Source organism: Hypomesus transpacificus, chromosome 13, assembly GCF_021917145.1.
Source record: "Hypomesus transpacificus isolate Combined female chromosome 13, fHypTra1, whole genome shotgun sequence".
In the NCBI taxonomy this organism is placed as follows: Eukaryota; Metazoa; Chordata; class Actinopteri; order Osmeriformes; family Osmeridae; genus Hypomesus; species Hypomesus transpacificus.
The window spans coordinates 2,684,136-2,709,760 of NC_061072.1; the positions used below are offsets into that span (position 1 = coordinate 2,684,136).

The 25,625-nt window shown below is 41.6% G+C and overlaps 1 protein-coding gene across 2 annotated transcripts in view; it reads right to left on the reverse strand.

Moving 5' to 3' along the window:
- Positions 1-3,188: 3,188 nt before the first annotated feature.
- Positions 3,189-25,625, reverse strand: part of si:zfos-911d5.4 — a 32,603-nt gene continuing 10,166 nt past the window's right edge. The window contains exon 7 of one of the 2 annotated variants that reach the window (XM_047032282.1): positions 3,189-4,283. In XM_047032282.1, the coding sequence (XP_046888238.1) occupies positions 4,116-4,283 (168 nt within the window). In that variant the 3' untranslated portion in view covers positions 3,189-4,115. Of the gene's footprint in view, positions 4,308-25,625 lie in introns of both variants that reach the window. The other variant, XM_047032283.1, reaches the window with a different exon arrangement.

Sequence of the window (25,625 nt, forward strand, 5' to 3'; positions counted from 1 at the left end):
TGGCCCTCGGTGAAAATGAGTTTGACACCCCTGGCCTATACTATCAATGTTTCAGGATTTTGAGAACTTTTTTACCACTGCATACAAAATTGGAAATGCAATAACACCCAGATCCACAAGGGCTTTTGCTTAAAAGCCACAGAGTTAGGGTGGGGGCTTGGTCAGCTCACCCTTTTCAGAAAGCCTTGGATGTGTGTGCGTCTTTCTAAGTCTTCGCTGCACTGACAGCAAACATAAAGGCAAACATGTGCAGGTTATTGAAAGAGAAATACAGCCCATTTGAAATCCAAAACCTTCTGACAAAGGCCACCATCTTGGATCCAAGGTATTGTGGTACCATGGAAAGAAAAGCTCTTGCAAGAACTACTAGACATGAACGAGGAAGAAGGAAAAGGAGAATGTGTCAGTGGTGAGAACTGCGTTAAAGCTGCAGGGGCAAATGAAGGATCTGAATCTGACCTGTGTGACCTTCCCTAGAACAAACAAAAAGAGTGCAGGCTGATACGGAGCTGACCCAAGTTCCTGGAGGAAGAAGCAGTTGATGAATCATCTGATCCCTCGATGTGGTGGTGTGATAACCATAGAATATTTCCCCTAATAGCGGCACAAAAATACATGTGCATTAGTGCAACAAGCATTAGCTCAGAAAGAATGTTTAGCAGAGCTGGTAACATTGTTACCCCACAAAGATCCTGCCTTAAGCCCAACAAGGTAAACATGTTGGTGTTCCTTTCTCGGAATCTGCCTAACAATTCAAAAACTGATCTGGCAGCAGAACTGGCCTGTTGATGCATCTGTGCCTTTGTGTGAGACACTTTAAAAGTCTAAATTTACTTTGTAAAACTTGTTGCTCTGTTTTGATCTAGTTCTTGATACCTTGCACTTTTTTGTCAACAAAGGTGTATTTTTCACATTCCGATTCCAATGTCTTAATATTCTGAAGAATAACATTTCCTTTGAAAGAATGTACTTGCATTATTATGCTATTATATTGTCATTATGTAATCAGTGGCATACAATGGTCGGAAAATTACACTAACATAATTTATCACAATTAATTTTAGTGCAATATATCGCACATCAATAAGTAGTTATCGTGACAGCCCTACATGCAAGTGATACATACTGTGTATTAAAATTGTTTAGTACCCAAGGCCCATTTGTAAATGAATGAACATTTGAAAAAGTGAGGAACTAGTGTACAGTATAATATAGTTTCAGGTAAAGTCATTCAGAAAGATAGCATGCAACCACAGAGAACATTTTCTCTTGAAATAGCTTCAGGCAATGATATATTGGTGGAGATAACTTCATTTCTGCCAATACCAGGCACAGTAAATATAATTTCTAGTTGTTAGAGCAGCTCTTGTAGGGTTAGAGATGGGAAATAACAGAAACAAGAGCTGAATGACACTGCTGGTTGGAAACATGAGCTCTTGTGATCATTCTCTCCCCCAATGAGTTAATAAAGCACCTTGCAGTGACCAGTCAAAAACACACCCTAAAGGCCAATTTATACTTCTGCATTTTTACGGAGACGGAGACAGGGAACGCCCTCTCTGTCAAGGAGCTCCCTCTCCGTGCCCTCTACGAGCCCCTCGGAGAGCTCTACGTGCACCTCCTGATTTTCCTAACTTTCCGTCCGTCATTTTACGGATACCCCTTGGCTGTGATTGGTCAGTATTATGAACCGCTTGCGTCAGGGACGGGGCGGGGTTGCCGTGACCAACAAGACAAACAGAATCCTTTGACCGCCATTGCTGTAAGTTTACGATTCATATTTCAGCTAAACAGTACATGTAAATCAGCATCTGAATTAAAATGTGACGAGAAATGGGCAGTGTAGTTGATGAAAATGTGCTTATTTTATTGATGAAACGGCTAATTTGTAAATTTGATACGACTTTTAGATAACCTAGCTAGCATCGCATTGCAGCGCCACCTACTGTCCTGGCAGTGAATTGTTTTCAGCACGCAGAGCCGTCGGAGTAGTATAAATTCAATCAATCCGTCCGACTCCATGCGTGCGTCTGTCCGTAACGGAGTCGGAGAAGTATAATTCGGCCTTCAATCACAGGCCATTAAACCAATACAGACAATGCTCATCATGCAAGAGGCCAGGCCACTGATTTCCATCATGATCATTAACGCATTAGACACTCCAAAGCTGAACTGCTATGACACAATTGACTGACTCATTTTTAAGTTTGTTTTAAGTGTGGGCAGGCACTACAACTGTAATTCAAAACAAGAGAAAGTTGATCAGGCTAATTGACTGAACCATCTTCACTTTTAAAAAATATATTAAATTACAGTACTTTTTCTGTAAATTATACTGGTTCTGTATTTCTGAATGACAGGAAATACAGATAGAAAGACAATGGCAAAATGTACATTTATATATTTACATTAACATTACAGCAAATATTGTTACTTAAAAATACAATAAAATGTCTGTTTTGTTTTACAAATATTAACATTTTCAAAAAAAAATCCTGTTAAAAAATCCTGTTAAAATTCTACAATTTACATGATTCATATGATTCCTACAATCTACATGATGTAGGCTACCATCCTGAAACTGGTGTTTCAGCAAATCTATTTCAACATTGTAGGGGGTCAATATTGGCCAAACAACCGAAACTAATTCCCCTATGGTTTGAAGGAAATTGTAGGAACAATAGCCAATAGAAATAGGCTAGGCTACTCATTGTGATTTCTTTTTGTAGGCAATGAAGAAGACCAAATACAATTTCAATTATTTGTATTTATTTCAGTGCCCAAAAGCATTTGGTCAATTCTGAGTGCATGTCCACGGCATGTAACACTTGCGACGAAGGCCCAAGGGCTGAGAATGTTGCCAAAATAAATTACAGATTGTGACGGGAAATGGTAACGTTAACTTAGGTATTATCAGGGACCTAAAACACATCAAATCGCAATCTTAAAATCGTCTCCCAGCGTATAACTAAGTAAATTTAATTTTGTTCGAGATCACTCGGCTGAACCAGGAAATGATATGGCGTGTCTGCCAAAGCTATCGGGCTCATAGAGTGGGAGGGGATCGGTAGAAACGCAGAGTTTGACATGGAAAACCTGCTAGCGAGCAGGTTAGTTTCACAGAGTAAGTTACCATGGAAACTTACCAAAAGGTTTCGTTACCTCTCTTTCTGGAACGTGGAACTCAGAGTATGCCTCTTTTCTGGGTTAAACAACTCAAAGTTTTCACTAAACCCGCTACCTGGAATACCCCCCTGGATGCTGTATGTTGTCCACACGACTTGTTAAGAATGAACATGTTTAATCGTGATATATTGTTTTGGCTTTATTGAATATTTTTATGTATTGAAAATTCTATTTTTACATTGAAGTTTATTTAATAAAAGTAGAATTTACCGGTTAAGAACAGCATGTAATGTAATATTACAGATATATCTTGTACATTGGTACTGGAATGTGTCATAACATGGGTTTATAATGTGAACGTACACAAGGTACATATGTTTGTACAATTACAAATCGTTTTTTCCTCCGCAAATCTGGTTTATTCAGGATAATAGTACACATTTAAAATTAGAAATGTTGTTTCATTTAGAAGTTCAATTAATGAAAGTTATATTTACTGGCAAAGAACAGCTTGTAATGTTATATTACAGATATTTTGTAAAACTGGTTCAGGAAAATTACAATTATTTTAGGGTTAATTAATGTTAGTTAAACTTTCTTTTTTTACTGTGTTTAATCTGGCGTCCCAGCTGCCAGATTGTTCCCGGTTTTTTTAAACCTTTTTTTTTTTACAGTGTTCCATAATTATGTCATTGAGTTTGACAGAGAAGAGTTTGGTGTACAGGGGGACTAGAAATATTAATGCCACAATATTCAGCCAAACCTTTATATCCTTTTATATGACAAAGTAGCTATAGCAGTGAAACATATAAAAGTCTGAGTAGCAAAACCACAAACAAATATTACAAAAACTTACAGTACTAAAAGGCACTCATTAATAAAATCTGATGAGAACTGTATATTCATATATCCAACCATTTTCATGCAAAAACTATTTTAGTAGAAAACCAAGAGTAGCTCCATACACTTTGTCTGCTGGCTGTGCTGAGTCATATACTGAGTGTGATGCTGCAGATGGTGTTGGCCAGGATCTTCAAGTCTTCCTCTTCTCCACTGACTCTGAAGATCACATGGGTTGTGTAGGGGATGGTGGTGGTGGCGTTCAGAGGTTTACCAAGCCAGCCTTGGGCTCCACGCTTATACATCTTCACTGTGACCTACAGGCGAACAGAGAAGGGCCCCTCCCACAGGATACAAGTGCAAGGAGATTAGTAAATATCTTTATATTTTCGATGAAAGGCCACTTAAAACTGAAGTCTAACTCTCTGGACTTCCCTGGCCATTGGATATAGATTTACGTTTCTTGGCCTCTCGGGGTCCATGGCCCTCACTGAGACCACCTGACCTTTGTCTGGAACTTCCTATACAAGCTGTTGGTTACTTATTTTCTGCTGAAGATTAATGAAAGCTTCCGTTCCACACATGGACTGGGTTTACTGATAGCCAAGGTTTCCTTTCCACATGCCAAGTAATTTATCATTGACAAATCTTTGAAAATCACTCCAATATAAGTGAGATCCTTAACTCAATATGTCAAGTTTACGTGATCCTTCTAAAAACCGTGCTGGATGCTTGGTTGGAGAAAAATTGTCTTACAATGTATACTTCTCCATCAACATAGCGTAAAGCAAATCTGTATTCCCTTTCCTGAAAAACAATTGCATTATACTTTAATCATGGAAGATTAAGACATCCATGTGGCACCCCATGACTAAATACCATTTGGTTGACGTATTCCATATGTTGAATACTAGTCCGTTAAAATACATTTTAACATATCTTGTTTGGCTGCATTTGGTAAGGAGAATAGCAGTACATTATGATGCCCTCCCGCAGTCATGTAATTTTATAGACCATTTTGTCAATCCTTTTTACTCAGCGTTCTTTCACCTCTAAGATTCTTTCAAATTGTATTAATGCTGTTAATAGTTAATGTTTGCGACAGTTAGTGTCCAGTGTATTTGTCCTTTGTGCAGGTCACTGGACGTCCACTAGGCCTTTTATTTCTCAAACATCAAAAGCCAGATAAGCATCGGAGGCGCAGGACACACACACACACACACACCCTGTATGAGATTAGGTCCCTCTTTCCTTTGTCTGCTGTAGATCGTGATCATTTTAATAGTGAAGAGGTTGGTGGGTTCCAGAGCTGATAGACTGAGAAGTGCTTCAACCCCAAGGCCCTTGGAATATGAGCAGGCAGATAACACATCTCGAGCACACAGCGCACCCTCAACACCTGCACACCCTATCTGCTAACCTAATTTCACTGCAACAAAAGGCTTCCACAATTTCAAACCCACAACCCATGGTCATTTACTTTGGATACTAAACTCACAATGGATCCAGACCTGTAAATGTACCCATAGGCGTAAATTTAGGCTGGGATGGTAGGGACATGTCCCCACCAATGTATAGGAAACATGTAATTGTCCCCACCAATAATTGCAAGTCTAAACATATTTTTTTCATTCTTTTACATTTACATTTATTCATTTAGCAGGCGCTTTTATCCAAAGCGACTTCCAAGAGAGAGCTTTACAAAGTGCTTAAGTCACTGAAAATAACAACAAGATAGCCCCAAAAACATTGCGAGTAGCCAAAACATGAAGCACATATTGTGAACAACCAAAATAAGTGCCAAAGGGAAGAACCACAAAAGCATGTAGTTAAACAAGTTACATATAAACAACATGAACAATAAACACATGAACACTTGAATAAGTGCAAGTGTACCTGTGGAAAAACAAGCAACATTAGAAACAATATATCACAGCGAGTACAAACATTTTACTCAGTTACCACTAACCACAAGAGCAACAAGTCTCTAAGCAAGAATCATTGTGATTATTGAGGAAACTAACAATTGGGTCAAGCAAACCATTCCTAAGTACCGTTGTACTTCCGGAACAAGGGCGTCTTGAGCCTTTTAAAAGCCTTTTAAAATGTTCTGCTTCACAATTGGTTACTCTCTCAAGGTCAGCGTTACTCCTGATTGGCAGGAGAGCGCTGATCACAATGTGTACCAGCCTGTCAGCTGGTACACATCCATACCTGTCAACATCGGAGTACTAACATTTTTTTGGGGGGGGGAATTGTCGATGCGGCTTGCTGATTAGACATTAAATTCCTCCGTCCATGTAGCCTACTGTCAGGGACGGACTGGGAGTAAAAATAGGCCCTGGACTTTGATCCAGACCGGCCCACCAGAACCGGTCCCGTATACGCCACCACAGCGAGCGCCCTGCTAATGCATGCAACTTCTGTGCCTGATGTGATGCTAGTTATAGGGACTTCAACGCAAAATGCAAGCGCGCATAGCGCGCGAGCGAATTTTTTGTGGCTGATTTGAGCAAAAACGTTTTTGAAGCTTTATGTAAAACAAACAAACATAGCCGCCTTTTCAATTGGTGAAACATTGTCCAGTGAAGGTAATGACATTTACGTTTATTGGCCTAGTTTTCCATCTTTATATTGTCTACTAGTTAGCTTTCTATATGTCAGTGTCACTGTTGTGTGCATAGACGTTAATTTGGAATAGACCAACCGTCCTGGGGGAAAGGGGGGCCGGCCAAGCGTGTTGCTGGCCAACCGTGTCGCTCAATCTTCTGCCGAAATTTGTATTAGTAGTAAATAAAAAAATAAGGCAAGCGAATTATAAGGCAACCAGAAGTGCCTCGGCCCATCGGGAATTCTCCAGGTGCTCCCAAAGGCTAGTACGCTACTGTGTAACCTACTGTTAATTTGCAGCTATAAATATATTTTTTGCCGTAGCACCACCTGAGACATTTCTACAAGTGATTCTGTATCAAAAATCAACCATGTATTTTTCAAATTCTCCCGCCTACCTGCGGAGATATCAACAGCGCAACTGGGTTGTAGGTTGTGGCAGAGAATGTAGTTAATATAGACGGGCTCTGGTTGCAGTCACAAATGTGTTGAAAATTGTATGATAGCCTATGTATTATGTGAGTAGGATGCGTTTCATACAAGATCTGGCAACTGGACAACATTGAAATAATATATTGATGTGAATATTTATATAATGAGGTTTGGCCATACAAATTACGGGAGTTTCACAGGAGAAATGACAAAACGGGAGGGGGGCGGGAGATGGGTGTGAAATACAGGAGACTCCCGGGGAAAACGGGAGTGTTGACAGGTATGTACACATCTGTTCAGATGAGTGTTAAAGCGGGACTGTGAGAAGAGATTTAATGCTTTTTGGCAGGCTTATCCTGTAAGACAGTGGTTTTCAACAAAAAAATTTCGGCGACCCACATTTTCAAATATGTGTTATATAATTATATATAAATAATATAATATAATTAATAATAATTAATTTTTAAATAATAAAAATATAATTATATGAAACGGGGTATTTGCAAATGTACAATTTCCCTACCGTTATTATTTATTTGTTCAAGTTTTAACATTAGTTAAACATAGTTTAATAGTTAGTTAGTTTTAACATAATTAGTTCTAAAGTATCTACGACACCACAGCTGCCCTGCTAATGCATGCACAGTCTGTGTTTGATGTGATGCTAGTTCGGAAAGAAAGATAGGTACTCCCACATTTAATGCTTCCAATGTACTTCCAACATTTTGGGCCTTTATTTGAGCGGAAAATCGTATTTGAGGTTTATGTTTAATAAACACAGCCGTTTTTTCATTGGTAAAACCTTGTCTAGTGACGGTGATGTCTTTTTGCCTAAATTTTTCAGCCCCACCCTTACGTTTCTTAGCCTGGTTTTCCATCGTTATTCTTCTCCCGGTGCTCCCGATGGCCAGTCCGCTACTGCGAGGCTGTGCCACGGTGGTGGATTTTCAAGTCATATCATTTTAAATTCTCGTGCTGTCAGGGGGTGCTGCAGCACCCTCTGCACCCTTAGTTCCCGCAGTCATGCATATGTATGTATTTGTTTGAAGCTCATGATCCGATGATCATGAACTTCACCTTTTATCCCTAGCAACAAACACAACATCATCGCGACATCATCATGACAATTCGCATAGCAAATTACAAACATGAAATATGAACAACTTATACTTAGACATATTAATCAAACAAACCTTGTTTCCTCATCAAACAGTTGCTAAGTATCCTTATATTTTGTACTGCTAATTAATTATCTTTATCTTATATCCGTATTTATTCTGTGAGCTACACGTGAGTGCACTATCCTTCCAAACTTCTTCTTCTGCAGGTAGTGTACGTCCGATTACAGCACCTAGCACCAGCTTGTTGCGCAATCATTTCAAAATAAAAGTAAATACCATATAAAACGGGAAATAAACAGGTAACAAAGCACTACTAGAAAATGGTTGTGAAGTCATTTACAAAAACCTATGACAAAATAATTATGAAAACATATTTGCCGACCCAATTTTCATCCCCCGCGACCCACCTGTGGGTTGCGAACCAGACATTGAGTGAATAATAAACAATAAAAGCGAATTATATTACACTCATGTATATTATTGTAGAAAGTGAATAGCCTAGTATTTATAACGTTAACAAGCTTTTGCTAGCTATGGAACACAAATACGGAATTGCAGCAACAGATCTGTAGCACGCAAACTTGGGGTTGATGAAAGGCGAATTCGCCAGTGGTGAAGTCAGCTACCTCGCTATATTGTAGGCTACATGTAATTGTCACAATTACATTACTATTATGTATCATTTGTTTTCAACCAATGTCATATTAGAATTATATAATTGCTTTCAGTTCAGTTCTGTTTTAGGTCTATAATCCCTGGTTGATTTGCACTCCTGAGATGTGAAGTGGGTTGACGCAGACAGGCAAGGTGTTTCCGGGTAAGAGTCACCATGCCGTCTGTGGGACAAAAGGGTCAGAAAACCTCATTGGAGTCATCAGTTGGGCACCCTCCTTCTCCGGTGTTTCGATGATAGGCCCACAACACCTCCAGAGGGCTCATCGGCAACACCAGGGGCCTCATGTATAAATGTTGCGTACGCACGAAAAGCTTGCGTACGCTGGTTTTCACACACACGGTGTGATGTGACAATGTGCGGGCCGTCACGGAAACCTTTGAGCAGACGTGAAAATGTGCGAACCGTCTGCAAAGTCTTGTCTAGCTCTGTAACGTGGCGAATTCTAACTGAAAAGTGCCAAAACTCACCAAAGATAACAAAATAAAGTTTCCACTACAGTTACTGTCATACGTCTATGACATTGACTATTCATAAAACGTAAAAATAAAACTTTGATCATTAATGTGGATGATCACACCAAAATGCCAAAACCCAAACGGGAAATGCTACTGTTTAGTCCGCCACCACTTAAGAACTTCTGTTAAACTTGAAGGTGTCAAACAAACAACAAAATCAATCAGGAAATGCATGTCATGCTAAACCTATAGCTGCCATGCGGTAAGGTGCGCCACCACTCTTTTCTTGATTTCAAGTTTTACGTCAGACCATTTCTTCTTAATTTCTGCCATGGTCCGGTTCTTCGAACGCACAGCATTTACGGCCCTATAATAATAATAATTGTATTTGTAATGCACTTTATATTTAGCTAAATCTCAAAGTGCTACAGGTTAACAACAATAAAAGGCACAAGTAGTGACAGTTTTCCACTCCGCCGACTTTCTTTTGTTGCTAATACCTGATGACAGGCCGCCAAACAGGACACATTTTCTTGCCTCCACCTCTGTGTTGTTTGAACCTCGATCTCACAGTCTGTGAATTTTGTTGTTGTGTGTTTAGCCATTTTAATTCAGACAAAGAAATGACCTCAGGAGCACATTTATAGGTCATCTGCATATTCAGTTATGGGAGGAAGCAAGGCGCGGTCAGTGGCGCGCGGTCAATCTCACGTTGATTGTGATTTATAAAGGAAAGGTGCACAGGACCTGGCGTATGACCGGTTTCATACATGTGAATATTTCTGTGCGTAGGTACTTTTCAAGTTTTGGCTGTATGCCATCTTCTGGTATGAAAGCTATCTTTTGTACATGAGGCCCCTGGCGTCCCAGATGTGCCTCTGCAGAAAGCCTCTGCAGCCTACTTCCACTGGGCAAACTTTGGCTTTCCAGCCACGTTGCTCAGCATCAGCTGCCAGCTCAGCGTACTTAAGGCTCTTTTGTTCGTAGGCCTCTACAGCGTCCTTCCAGGGCACAGTCAGCTCTACGATGTACACCTTCTTAGTTGAGGAGGACCAGAGCACGAGGTCTGGTCTGAGGTTCGTAGTGGCAATCTCTGGTGGAAAGTAGAGCCTTTGACTCAGATCCACCACAAGCCTCCAGTCTCAGCTCCTCCCAGCTGACCGAGGTCTGATGTTGTACTGGCCTTGGTCTTGGTTGGCTTTGCACCTTCACAGACGTGATGATGGAGGTAGGGCATTGATGGTCGTTTGTCTGGTCTCCAGCATAGCTGCAAGGCACTTTAGCACTTGGTTGTGCCGCCAGGTGCAACGGCCTTGAGTCAGGCCTGTCTTGCAGCCAACCAGGATGTGTTTACGGTTTGCTGGAGACGGGCAGAGTGGGCACGTTGGGTCTTCTCCGTACCATTGTTGAAGGTTACTGGGAGATGGCAAGACATCATACGTTGCTCGTAAGATGAAGCTGGTGTGAAATGCTTCCACACACCAGTTTCTTCCAAGAGAACTTCCTTCTCTCAACTCCCTCCCACCTCATCCACTGTCCCTGTTTCGATTGGGAGACAGCCTTTGCGCACCTTGTTCTCTACTCTTGCTGGCGCACCTCCTCACCGACCAGACCTCTGCGCTGAGATGGAGCTGCCTTGTGCCAAGATGGTCTGCTCTCTCCGAGGCCAAAACCTCCTCTCCCCTGTTGCACAAGGCCAATGATGTCACGGTGCTTTAGGTCTGCCTTTACCTGCTGTGTAGCTGCGCTTGCAGTCCATTTCCTTCCGGTTTCCAGAGTAGGAGCTGTTTGGGCTATACATGGGTCACGGGATTCTGTTAGTGTCATTTCCAGTCTTACCTTGGAGCACTTGAATTCCTCTGTAAGAGTGGACACAGGCAGCTTCAGAATACCTCTTCCATACAGCCCTATGTTGCTGAAGCACCTGGGAAGACCCAGTAACTTTTTGGCAAATGAGCTGATCAACCTCTCCAGTTTTTCAACCTTTGAGATAGGGACCTCATAGATGGTAAGAGTCCACATCAGCCGGGGTAGAAGACCGTATTGAAGGCACCAGAGATTTAACCAGCCAGGAAGCAGGGACTTGTCGATACTCTCAAGGCCGCAGATTGCCTAAGCTGGTCCACTTGAACTTTGTTCTTGAGGTTGGCATCGTACCAGCGCCCTAAGCTCTTGACTGGCTTCTCTGACACTGTTGGTATGGGTTCCTCGCCGATGAAAAGTGACTTTATTTGGTAAGCGTACAGTGCCTTTATTTTGAAGGCCTTTTGGCACGTTTGTGAGTGAGAAAGTCGTCAGGCTAACAGAAAGCAAAGCACGGACAATTTAATGCTCCAATAAAAGTTTAAGGTTGTTAACGGATGTTAGGGATCAAAGGAAACCTTTTGTGTACAGCATGCAGCCAACAAGGTATATTGTTTTGCTTTGAGCTCTCCACTGCTGTCCCACAGGGCTCCGTCCTTGGACCTCTCCTCTTCTCTCTGTACACCACCTCACTTGGACCAATCATCACCTCCCATGGCTTCTCCTACCACTGTTACACTGACGACACGCAGCTGTACCTGTCGTTTCCCCCAACCGATCTGGGGATCTCAGCTAGGATTGAGGCCTGCCTCACAGACATCTTCGCCTGGATGACCGAGCACCACCTCCAGCTGAACCTCGCCAAAACATAACTTCTCATCATCCCGGCTGATCCCTCCATCTCCCACGATCTCTCCATCACCCTGGGATCTGCGACGGTGACCCCTTCATCCTCTGCCAGGAACCTTGGGGTTCCCATGGATCTCTCCATGGAGCTCTCCCTGACAGCCCACTTTGCTGCAGTCTTCAGGTCGTGTAGATTCACCCTCTACAACATCCGGAAGATCAGTAGATACCTGTCTGAGCACTCCACCCAGCTGCTAGTCCAAGCACTTGTCCTCTACAAGTTGGACTACTGCAACTCGCTGCTCGCTGGTCTCCCAGCATGCGCAACCCGCCCTCTTCAGAGAATTCAGAACGCAGCGGCCCGCCTGGTCTACAATCTACCCAGACGTTCCCATGTTACCCCGCTCCTCATCTCTCTCCACTGGCTACCCATCACAGCCCGTATCAGATTCAAGACCCTTGTACTGACCTTCCGAGCAGTGAACGGGACTGCACCCTACTACATCAAGTCTCTCCTGCAGCCTTACACCCCCACCCGCCACCTACGGTCTTCTTCAGACAACCGCCACCGCTCAAGACCGCCCGGTCCCAACACAAGCTCTTCTCCTGTCTGGCTCCCCAGTGGTGGAATCAACTCCCCACCTCCATCAGAGACACTGACTGTCTCTCCTTCAAGAAAAGGCTCAAGACGCACTTGTTCCGAGAGTACAACGGTACTTAGGAATGGTTTGCTTGACCCGATGTTAGTTTCAACAAAGATCACAATGACTCTTGCTTAGAGACTTGTTGCTCTTGTGGTTAGTGGTAACTGATTTAAATTTTTGTACTCGCTATAATATTTTGTTGCTTGCTTTTCTACAGGTACACTGGCACTTATAGCAGTTCATGTTGTTTGATTGTAACTTGCTTAAATACATGCTCTTATGGTTTTTCCCTTTGGCACTTATTTTGGTTGTTCACAATATGTGCTTCATGTTTTGGCTACTCGCAATGTTTTTGGAGCTATCTTGTTGTTATTATCAGTGACCTATGCACTTTGTAAAGCTCTCTCTTGGAAGTCGCTTTGGATAAAAGCGTCTGCTAAATGAATAAAAGTAAATGTAAGCAGGAAGACTCAGTAGCAGTTAAAGAATGTTTTTGAGAATACAAATATTGTTCTTGGCGATATGGTTCTGCTCTCCGCCGGTAACCCAATGAGACACCATCTCATATCATGGCAGAGAGCTTGATACACATTCCCCATAGGTAGAAAGTACACAGAACCAAGGGTGGAGGCCGGGGTGGTGGAAGAAACAAGAGAAACGCGCTGGACATCCTGTGTCGCGCTAAGCAATGTCGGAGTATCTGGTCTTAAGTAGACCGCCCTGCTGTATGTAGGCTGCGTACTGTGACGGAGTAACATTGCGCGAGTCTCTGCATGAACCAGCTTTGGCCGATTCTCTGAAACCTCAGGATAAATGAGAATTGATTCATTTGGGCATACATGAAACAATACCTCCTTGAAATGAATGACAGGCTAAACCAATGAGCAAAGCTAGTTTAGGCAGGGCAATCGGGCAGCGCACTTCATCCGCTTATTACCACACCTGTGGTAGCCAGCACAAGCCCATTGGGCCACGTCAGATAAGACGGCCTTAAAAGGGCGCACGGATACGCACACACTCACCCCGGTTGTTGTATGATCAGTGCTGCTGCAACTCTCCACCATCCACTTCTCCCCCTTGCTGTCTGTATGTTCTATCCACCAGGGGGATTATGGCCGAATCCCAATACTCTCTGTCTTACCCCTACCCCTTGCCCTTAGTTTTGCGCGTTCACGTGAGAGTAAATGGTGTCCCAATACTCTTTTTGAGCGAGGGGTAGGGCTAAGACGAAGGGGTATACACCCCTTAAAACCAAGTGAAAACGGGAGCTTACTTGAAACCTAGGGGTATGTGAATACTGCGCGAACGGCAACAATGGCAGCTAGATCATCCAGCGAGTCCGATAAATGTAATATTTTGGGGTTAAATAATTGATTAAAAATTACGAGTCTTGTTTTGTGCTATACATAGTCCTGTACATATATACTTGCAACCATGTTCTTAATTGAAACGTTAGGAAATCACATTTATCCGACTAACATGTCTACAGTTTTAACTGAACTCCATTAGCAGCAAATTTTGTTTGATATCAGTGCATAACACTACTTGCTTTGGAGACATCGATATACGTAACCAAGTGGTGTCTCATTTCATAGGGCTATGTAGCCCTTACCCCTCAGTTTCAAGACACAAGGGCTAGGGGTAAATTAAGGGCTAGGGGTAAGGAGTAGGGGTAACACAGAGTATTGGTATTCGGCCTATATCTGTATTGCTCCCTGCCTCATATGTCATGTATGCATAAGTAGCATTCCCTTAGATTATCCACTCCACCAAAATCAAACCTATGTCCATGTCATTGTATCAATTAATGCTCAAATCAAAAATTTGATTGTCTTGAGTGAACTACAAATAATGGTGGATGAAATGTGTCTTGCTGGGAAATCAGAGCCTGACACAACAACTGGAGAACTCAGGAGTTAAATCAACAATGCTCCATGGGGGTTTTGAGACACTTGGGGCCTGTAATTCTCTGGTACCAAGTCTGGTCTGAGAAGAATGTCAAGGGAGTCCAGTATGATCCACTACACCTCCACCTGCCTGCCAGGTATTTTTCAACCAGGGCCAGAGAGACGGCATTCATTTTGGGTGTTGTATGTTAACTACTTGAGACACACTTGGGTCGGACATGTCATAGCCTCCTTTCAGAAAACAGCGTTTCCCACACAGACTAATTCGTGGCGGTGCGCCACAGAATCAACACCGGCCGCCACATATTGCATTTTCCAAAAAAAAGAAGAACAACACTAGGTTAAAACACGCAGCGTATTCGTTCAGCTGCATTTCCTCTCCTGCCCTCCGTCTCTCTGTCACTCACGCGTCTTTCTCACATGCACACGTTAGCAACAATGCATACCTACGCCATTCTAGTAAGACCGACAGCTATATCAGCGAGCCTTCAGCATTAGTGCCGTAGCTAAAGGTCTAGGAAAGTTGAGGCTACTTTTCGCTAGGTACCTACGAACATGTCTTAATCGAAGGTTCCCCTTCGTTCTTTTGGTGAGAAGTCTCAGGAGCTAGCTACTTACCTGGCGTCATGGAGCCGACCAGTTAAATACTTATATAGCACTAGCGTTGCTACCTGCATATGCAGAAATTATTTGTTTGTTGTTGTTGATTTTGTGAAGTGAATCATTTTGGATTAATATTTAATATAATAAAGTGTAACAAATTATTAACAAAGGAATTCCCCTGATTTAGTGAGAGGATCCTTGGGGGGGGGGGGGGGGGGGTCAGGTAGGTAGCAGTGTTACTTGGAGCCATGGTTGCCATGTTTCAGAGACAACTGCTTCTTTACTACCACCTCATGTCAAACCAGAAGCAGATAGAAAATTGCTCAATGTCACACTCAATAACATGACGAGCAGAGTTCCTCGTTGGCGTGCATAGCACCCACGCAAGTATTTCAGGAAAAAAAAAGAGGATATTGCTAACAATTGGGCATGGCATTGTATTCTGCGACCGCAATAATATTTAGCAATGTCTTACAGGCCTTCTGTGAAAATATCATTTGATAATGGTACTACACTTTGGCAATCATAACATTATAAACATTAATAACAGAGCTCAATAATTTAGTTTGCTTTGAAGCCATGACTAGAAACCAGCAGTTGACTTTAAAATGGTTCAGCTTCTGCTTCTCCAACCCTGTTAAAAGGAAGCTATTAGAGCTACGGCAATATAACATCCATTCGAGTCCCTGACTTTACTTCTATCCATGTAAGTGCATTTTTTGTGAGATGTTAAAATATGAATCCCCCGTTTTTCCCCCCTCTTGAATGGGTCTGGTTGTCTGGTTGACTTGAGAGAGCACAATCTACAGCTGATTTTTATTTGCTCTTCACAAACATCTCTAATAATGTTACCCCAGAACATCCAATGACTGCCCCTATCTGACTCCATTAAGTTCTAAATTAGTTTAAAGACCATATTGATGCCGTGCGTTATTAAGGATGATTATCAAAACAACAGACAATGGGGCAAAGTGTCTGCTAACTAGTTTATCTATAATTTCACAGAACTAGAACAGATGGCAGGCTAGTGAGTTACAATTCATGAGTCAGAGTGAACTGTGCAATGCAGCTTTCTGCTTTGCCGGGATTTACAGTGCATTGACAGAATTAATTAAATATTTACGACTGAGGTAATTTAAATACATCAAACACCACTCTCCTAGATCATTACAAACACACATGCACCCCCCTGCAGCTACACAAAAAAACTGATAAATGTCCAACTCATTTTTTAGCTGAGATGACATGCTAATCAATCATGTGTAGTGGTCATGCCATGGATTAACAGAAAGGAATTCCTAATAGATATGCAAATTCGACGACTCTCGCTTCTCCGACATCTTCATTCCTCCCAGTTAAAGCAAACGTGTTTTTAAATTGCAATTAAATGTTTGGCTAGACTGAGCCCTAGGTAATAATGAACCCTATTGATTAAAAATGAATCTATTGCCCATCAGTGCCTTTAATTTAACATGCTTAAAAGCCCAGAAACAAATATGTTGCCCCATTGCAGCAGAATCACGTTAACACAATTGACTACTAATTGATGGAAAAGTAATTTTTATATATGTGACCAATTAGTCAGCACTTCCACTTGCAGATTATGCCCTTCACTGTTGCATAACAACTGCTGTCCTGCATGGAAACCAGAAGCTCCCTTTTTTACAATTATATGTTCAAAGAAAGGAAATCAATGTGAGACAAGAAAAAATAACAAATTTAAATCTCAATGAGGGGTCTGAACAACAATTCTCTTGAACAGATTAATGTGGTAGCCAAAGAGTTTAAGGAAGGACACGGCATGGTGTGCAGGTGCACTTGTCTATTGAGCCTGTTTATATAGCGTTAGTACATAGACAAAAACACAATCCCAGTAAAAACATATGGCCAACAATGAACTATTAACAGAAAATCTGCATATATCCTAGACATTAATCATTGTCTATATTCGATAATTCAATCTGCAAAACCTTGTTTCGTAATGAATGTTAAAGCACTGCCAGAAGCATTTTTAAACATGTATTCAAATGTATTGGCACTTGATTCTAATTACAACCGGTACTGTACTCATCTTCTACCCTTGAGCCTAATGTAAAACAGTAAAGCCATAAAGCCACGTGTTGATGTTTAACTAAATTAAAGTACTTGAAACTCTTGAAAATGAACAGCCGATGGGTAAATTTCGAGAAAATACATGGAGTCATCTCCATAATGACGGACATAAAATCACTCCATGCAACTCTTCATCGTGACTTGGAGCCACAGAGAGAAAATACAATTACAAAGTTTAATTACTCCCAATTCAAAGCATTGCTTCCTGCCATACAAGTGCGTAAGTGCGTAGTGTCTTAACTACTTCATTACAGACTCTTGTGATTCTGCAGTACCCTCGTCCTTTGTAATTGCATAGTTGCTGCCGCAGTAGCTTCATACACATGCTCTGGAGAAAATTATTCCCAATCACATTTTCCTTTCAAGAGCTATGTTCCAATTACAGAAACCTGAAAACTATGGTAATTTTCTCAGTTTTCCTCCCTTGAAAACAGCCTATATTTGAACAAATGGATGGGCATTATTCCGGAAGTCTTCTGAAAACTTTTAGAAATAACAGTAGTACAGGAAATATATTTTCAAATGTTGTTGGGTACCACAGATGATTTACAGCAATCTCCTGTACTGGAAGCCAGTGTTATTAGCCTGGCCTCTGTGAAACAGATGACTGAAGAACCGTTTTCTCCTGCATAAATTTGAACAAAGCAATATTAAATAATGCTAAACAAGTGAATATCATACGTCACACAGCAGGTATTTGCCTACACAAGATTTTAGTGTAACACAGAATGTATTTAAAGCTAAGAATTGAACATTAGAACTAGGGGTGGAACGGTACATGTATTCGTACCGACATTGCGGTTTGGTGCATGAATTTACACGAAAAATACACGGTATAAAAATAAATAAAATCTGCGTGCAAATTAATTAATGTAATGCGGAACTACTGTTAGATACTCGTGTTCTTTAGGGACATCTAATCTGTAGCTCTGAAGCTCTGATTGGCGCTGCCGTGAGTCAGAGATAGGCGGGCTAGCAGCACTAAGGATGAGTATGGCGAGTGGTGGCGACCCATGAGAGATAGAAGACCCGCCGGCCTTTTTAAGATTGCAAGTTTGGGAAAACTTTGGTTTCCCATTCAGTTACAGTAGTACAGGCGAGAGACAAGCACTGTGTGTCGGCGTTGTTCAGCAGTTGTGGGCAGTGACGTGCAGTCTGGGTAGGCAAGGTAAAAAAATTGGGTCGTTATCTAGTTATGCAGAAGCCTGTTAACGACCATTCATTTGAGTCAGGTGTGTTGGAACAGGGAAATATCTAAAACATGCAGGACAGGAGTTCCCCGAGGACCAGGGTTGAGAACCACTGATCTATTTGAGCAGCAGGCTTCACTGCAACAGTTATGGCCTTTTGTGCACCTCCATTCGTTAACAGCACAAAGCGCTTGATGCTTCTCGATTATGCCTTTTCTGAGCTTAACACTCTTCACACGACCTTGTCTGCTACAGGTCTGTGGCTCGTGCTGCCCAGGAAATAAGCATCACTGAGAGGAATGTCAGTGGAGAGTTGTATTAACGAGCTAAATTTGCATCAAATTTGACCGGAATCTAAGGTCCATCATTGGAAATGAGATGCATCTCTGTCAACGGTTGTCTGATTATTTTTTCCATTCCCCTTGCGGCTTTCTTCTTGAAAAACCTTTGATGAATTACCAGTTTTTAGACCCATGGCTTTGGCTTCATTAATCAGACCGGCTGAGAGATGCAGTCTGGTTACAGCCCAAGGTACACTGCTGCACTTCAGATACGCAATTAGCCATGGTTGTGATTCAGACCTCACTGTTACTATTGGACTGCTTCAGCTAAGAGTGTCTTCTGCCGCTACCAGACTGTTTTTTATAAGTTTTTTATTCCGACTATAAGTCGGAAAAAGTCCTGCGACTTATATTCAGGTGCCACTTATATATCAAAATATACATCGTGTTTTAAAATGTTAATTCATACTGACTGACATGAACCAACGAGTTCGACAGATTCAGTGATGTGGAATGAGATTGGGAGCTTGGTCAACTAGCTTACCGGTAACTTGCTTGTTGGACTCGCTAGCTTGTTATGTTAAATAAGCCTATTCAGCCTCCCAGGTATGTTCTTACCTATAAATTGCCTTTCCAGGTTAAATGTCTGTTCTTGGTCTTGGATTTTGTGAAATACATTTCTAAATAAATGCGACTAAATTATAGTCCAGTGCGATTTATATGTTTCTTTCCTCTTCATGATGATTTTTTTGACTGATGCGACTTATTGTCCGAAAAATATGGTAGTCATATGATCAGGCCAATAACAAAACAGTAAGCTGAAAACGTATAAAATGTCTATTAACATCCCAAATTTCAGAGCACTGTCTCTAAACTTGCTAGGAACCTTTCTTATTTCCTAATCCATGTCATTATGAGCAAGTAGACACACCCACAAACACACACAGGATGCCCAAAGCAATTACCACTAAATGTATATAAATTGAATGAGGCCAGAACAGCGGCCTAAGAACATAGACCATAATTAATAAATTACAACCACTCCACTCCATAATTTTCTACCTTGGGGACTGGCAAGTTCTCCAATTCTCCTACAAATAATGGAATGGACTGAGAGAACACCCACCAACTGTGGTAGCTTTGTGAATGCATCTGTTGCAATCCCTCCACCCAAACAGATGCCAGAGTAAAAATCCAGGTCATATTGAGATCCTCTTGCCCATGTGTTTACACAAAGGTAACAAATCAAAGGCACATTTTATTCCTGGGAGTTGAAAATGTGCCTGGGGAGCCTTCAAGAATCTGTGCTACACTCAAGCCTCTTCAGAGCAGCTGCTGCAAACTAACAAAGAGCTGGGCTTTCTTTCCACGTAGAATTATCAAGATTCTACATAATCAAAGTGGTATGGGAGACCCAAATGTGCATAAACCCTCCCACCAACTTTTTTACTGTTGTGTTTCAAAGACAAAAACTAAACCAAGAGTTTCCTGCCCATGTCCCTGGCCAGGACATCGGTGAGCACTTGGACTTGGCCCCCAGGTGCTGCTGATGTGGCTGCCCACAATTCCTGGCTGTTCTGGGAAGAAGGACAGCATCAGGATGGGACAAAAGGCAGAGACTAATTTCTCCGCTGGACACCATGGCATGCATGTGTGTTCTACTGCTCCCTGCACGCATGCATGTGTGTGTTCACATTGTGTGAGAAGAATAACGTATTGTTCTATATTATATTTATATTTTCCCTACCTTCATTTAACTAAATGTCATGGTTGGTAGCACAATGATACATTTTTTACATGGTGTATTTTATTTATTTATCAATAAACGTGCTCAACACTAAGCTAGTCATTTCTCTGTGACTTAAACCCCATATAATGTTAACACCCAACTTTTGTTAAATCTGATTGTGCCACAGGACATACTATCATCAATACATCATCCCACTTCACTACACACGTAAGCATGGGAATGCATTGGTCTGTCATTATGCTTTTGAAGTGAGCACAGATTGTTCAGTAAACACAACAGAAGTGTCACACGAGACCGGGGCTCATGGCATTCATTCTATGACATTGATCATGGGGGTGTCATATTTCCCTATGAAATATGGGTAGGGTGGACCTTTACTCATGACGGAGGGTCATTCATAGGCTCTGCCCTCCTACGTACTTCCGCTCAATTTGGATTTTGCTTCTGTACTAGGTCTGGGATGTCGGTTCTGAAGTCGGTTTCCAGAAACACATTTTTTGTAGGTCCAATCAGCGAACAGAGGGAGTGGCTGAGAACGATGACGTTAATGTCGTGCACTTGCTTGAGTAGTTCAGTAATGGCGGCGGAGAAAGATGCTAGCGAAACTATTCTGCGGTTGTGGCAACGCTGCCGAATATAGGTTAAAGCCGGAGCAAGAACATTCCTTGCTGAGTTTTGTTGGTGGCCATGATGTTGTGGCCCTCCTCCCAACGGGGTTCGGGAAAAGTTAGATTTTCCAGCTACGGCAGCTAGCTCCGTTACAGTAGTGGTGAAGGAGTTGGCTAAGGCGAACACTTGCGATTGGTTATGGCAAATCAGAGTGGCTCTGGGCAGATCCAATAGTTTTAAACTTCAACAGAGGACCCGCCTTCAAGGAAGTTAACGTTTGTCAATCGAGAGATCCCAGACCCTCTGTACAAATGAAATGTACGAGGGTCTGGTTAGGACCAGGCTAGGTCATTCAGCCTACCTTCACAAATATTTATTAGAGAATACAATAACATGTTGTAGTAGTACTCAGCCAGTTGAGCCAGGCTAAAGCCCACTGACTGAGGACCAACCTGGACATTTATTGAGATTACAGTAGCTGGGGGTGTAAACCCTGGGAGGTGGGGTTGTCACTACTTTCTTTTAAATGGGCTTCAGAGCCTTTTAGAAAGAGTTTTGCAGACAGTGTTTGGGTGGGGGAGATCTAAGGTGGGGTAACAATAATTATTTTGGATCCGATGCCGTAGTAGGGTCTAGCCTTGATTTGACAGAAAAGTTAATACTTAAGAATAAAAATCCATATAGTGAGTCATGACAGTAATGGAAAATTGAAAAAAAAACTAGGTCCTCCATTACAATTATATGCCAATTGAGAAAGTCCCATATCAAAATAAAACACAACAATGTTTTTGGTGAATTTCATTGATGGTAAAGTATTTAATTACAAGGACATTTATGTAATTAGATAAATCAATCAAATACCTTGAGCTAATACCTTTTAAAACAATTAGCTGCATTTAGTTAATGAGGATCTTGCGAGCGGGCAGCAATGCTTATACCTCAACGAGACACTAGCAGCCCTGAACACTGAATGAATAATTACTGCTCAGTAGGGCTGGGCGGTATGACGGAATATACCGTGCGACGGTAGAAATGTGTCTACCGGGAGAGATTTGGCAATACCGTTTCAACCACGGTATACTTTATACTTTATTTTTGTATTACACGTGTCAATTAAATGTCTGGTTGTTGTATTGTATATAAGCCATCATATAAATCGCATTCTTGCGATATTTAGAATTGTAGTTTAACTTCTATTTTATTTGCTATTTTCGTTTGACCCGAAGCACATTTGCGTTGGTCTGACGGAATTTTCGATGTGGAGTGTATTTTGTCTAAGCCAGGGGTTTTCAAAGTGTGGGGCGGGCCTCCCCAGTGGGGCGCCAAAGAGTTTTAGGGGAGGCGCGCCAAAGAATTTCAGGGGAGGCGTCAAATGTATATATTTTTATACAAAAATATTTATTTTATAATTTTTTTTAAATATAAAAAAAAAAATGTATATATGCTTTCTGGAAAATAATAATTTGGTAGATGTATGGAATATACATATTTTAATGTCATTTAATCACTCTCAGTCCGGACAGCATGTGAAGTATACTTGACACGAAACATCTTTAGCTAGCAGTGACAGCAACTTTGCCGATAGAAAATGTCTGAACCCAGCAGAAAGCACAGAAAATATGACTAGGTATATATAAAGTTGGTATTTTCTTGGATAGGGCCATCCGATGTTCAAAAGCCACAATGTGTGGTCTGCAAAGAAGCTAACCCGAACTGAGGCATCATATCTCGTTGCATTACGTAGGCCTATTGCAAATTGCGGGTAAGCCCCACAGCATCGGCGAAACGGGCAGCGCTAGGGAGGGGCTAGCAGGTGCTTCAGCACCCCCAAGAAAGACCAAAGCACCCTGATAGCACCCCCCAAAATATTGCTCATTTATTAATAGTTTTCAGGCCATCGGGAGAATCGGGAGAATTCACAGTGGGCTGCGCTTATAAAATTGCCTGCTTTCTCTTTGTTTTTTTCACACACCGAATGAAAGGATATGTGTTAAATTTGTTAAGTTACTGTGTGACTGATAAGTAAGCTAATAAGCTACACTAGGTTTTAATCTAAATAAGTACATTATCACACCGTGCATTAAAAAGTGCAGTTTTCAGTTGTCGCGCATGCTCTCTTTCTCAAACACAAGTGCCTGTAGCCTACCAAGTGTTTGCCATGGAGACAATAAACTATGATTTATTGTTGTGGAGGGAGTTAGCTAGATTAAGCTTATAAGAGAAGAATAAAATAAAAGGGAAAAATATACCAGGAGGAACTGAAAAAGCCAGGTAAAAAAAGAAAGATCTGTCACTTCATAAATCTAGGTTCCTGCAAGGGTGGGAAAAATATGTTTTCTCAAAAGCCCTGAATCTTTCAGGTAAACATTTGGGTTGTAATTTCCGGAAAATATAAGAATATGAGTCCAACTAAATGTTCATTTTAGGCTAGGCTACATAAAGCAAAAAAAACTATTTTGCACTGAAATTGTGTGCTCGCATTAATGTGAAGTTCCGATTTCACTTCACATCAAAACCTTGACTAGGTCTTAGGTTCGGGTGCGCCCTTCTCATCGCCTCTGCTCCTGCACTCTGAAGTCTGCTGGTTGTCCCGGGGCAAGGTCCTCAACCGCCTGTGTGAGGAAGTCATCCTGTTTCTCGCCTAAATCAACTCTCCGTTTGTGAAACACATGGAGGACATGAACTGGGTGGTAAGGTTAGCCTATTTGTCTGATATCTTTGAAAAGATAAATGTGCTCAACCCTTCTCTGCAGGGAAAGGAGTGCCATGTATTTTTGGTACATGATAAAGTCGAGTGTTTTTTTTGTGGGGGGGGGGGCACAATCGTTACTTTCAACAGCAATTAAATATATCTCTTGTTCTGGCTGTTTTGTGATATGTATGCCTAAAAAGAGCATACTATTTCAATACTAAAATAATATCTGCATTATAATTATTATGACTATGATGATTTTTCATTAGGCTATTTTTGGTGCCCCCTCAGCACTTGGTGCCCTACGCGCAATGCGCGTGGCGGGAGCAGCGGCACTGCCTATGTTGATCCCGTTTGTTCGACAACAGAAGTGGAAATAACTAACGTTATAATTTCAAATGATGTCTAGTCGAAATGTTGAAAACAGTGTTGTGCAGACACAATAGATTTATTTGTACGTTTTTATTTCAAGTTGCCACCTTCGATGTTACAGTGAGTAATGTTGGCCATGTTGCGTTTTGCTCTGCAGCTTCACTCATTGTAAACCAACCAATCAGCGCACAGCTCATCTATATATTCATGAGCATACCATGGAAAGAAGAAACCCTCTAGTTTTATTCCAGGGATATTTTACAGGGTGCATTAGGGCGCTTAGAACAGCACCCGGGACATTTTCAGCCCAATCAATGTTACATACCCTATTCGGAAACCTTAAGGAACAGTGTGAAATAACCCCAAAAAAATCTTTCTATGACCCCGTTAAAATGGGGGAGGCCCCGGTGACTTGATGTTCTCTCAAGGGAGGCTCACTGTCTTACACTTTGAAAACCCCTGGTCTAAGCGGACCACATTCATGCCGATGCTAATTACTTTTATAGCATGGTCTGGGTGAATACTCAATTCTGATTGGCTGCAGGGGTGTACATTATAGGGTGATAACGGACACCTACTGCGTCATTGGAGAAAAACTGTCTTTTCACCATTCTAAATTATTCCGCTGGCTACACAGGAGCCTGTACAAAATATCTTAAATAAGTAACCATAACAACAGTGACGTAGTCAAAGCCTCCATTTACAATTGTGAAAGACTTTAACAAGCTAACTTGTATTTACAACAATGAGTGACTTCAATATTTATTTTAACCTATTTGGAAAAAAAAAAAAATTCTGAATGTAGTGTGTCAGTGTCAAGTAACCGCTCATCTCACATCCCATTCGCTATTCAGCTCGCTACTTCAGACAGGCTGCGGCCAACACGACATTAGCAGCAACTCTACACATGGCCGATTATTTTCATCTTAAAAATCTTGATTTTATTTGGGGACAATGACATGGCTCGATGGCTGGCTAGTCTTGTTGTTAAACATACTGTCAAATTATAATCACTGTTTGGAGAAAATGTCAACTTTGCGATCATCTCACATCCATTTGCTATTCAACTCGCTCCACAGGCTGCGGCCATACTGTAGCCTAGTACTAGTATATGGCCGATATTGTTCGTGAAAATCTTGATATTGATTTTGGGACAGTGACATGGCTGGTTAGCTAGCAAATCTTATTGTCAAACATACTGTAAAATTATATTTACTGTTTGTCAACCGTACACAATGTTATTGCCTTTGAATCCAGCTAGCTTAACGTTAGCTTATGGGCTAATACTAATAGCTCAGCCAAGGGAAAGCCGGTGTTGGTTCTATGAGCTGAGCGGACTAGAAATATCAGAGTTGGCTAAAGTTGAAAACCGTTAAATTTCTATTGCAAAACGCCTTAATACATAAATTATTGTTTGTAAAAAAAAAATTGTTGGCAAGTGACCATGGTATAAGCGGGATAATGCCCTGCGCGTCGGACGGTTCACGCCTCCGCATCGTCCATTATCAGGTCACAGTGTTTCCCACAGACTAAAAATCTAATTGTGGCGGGGAGGG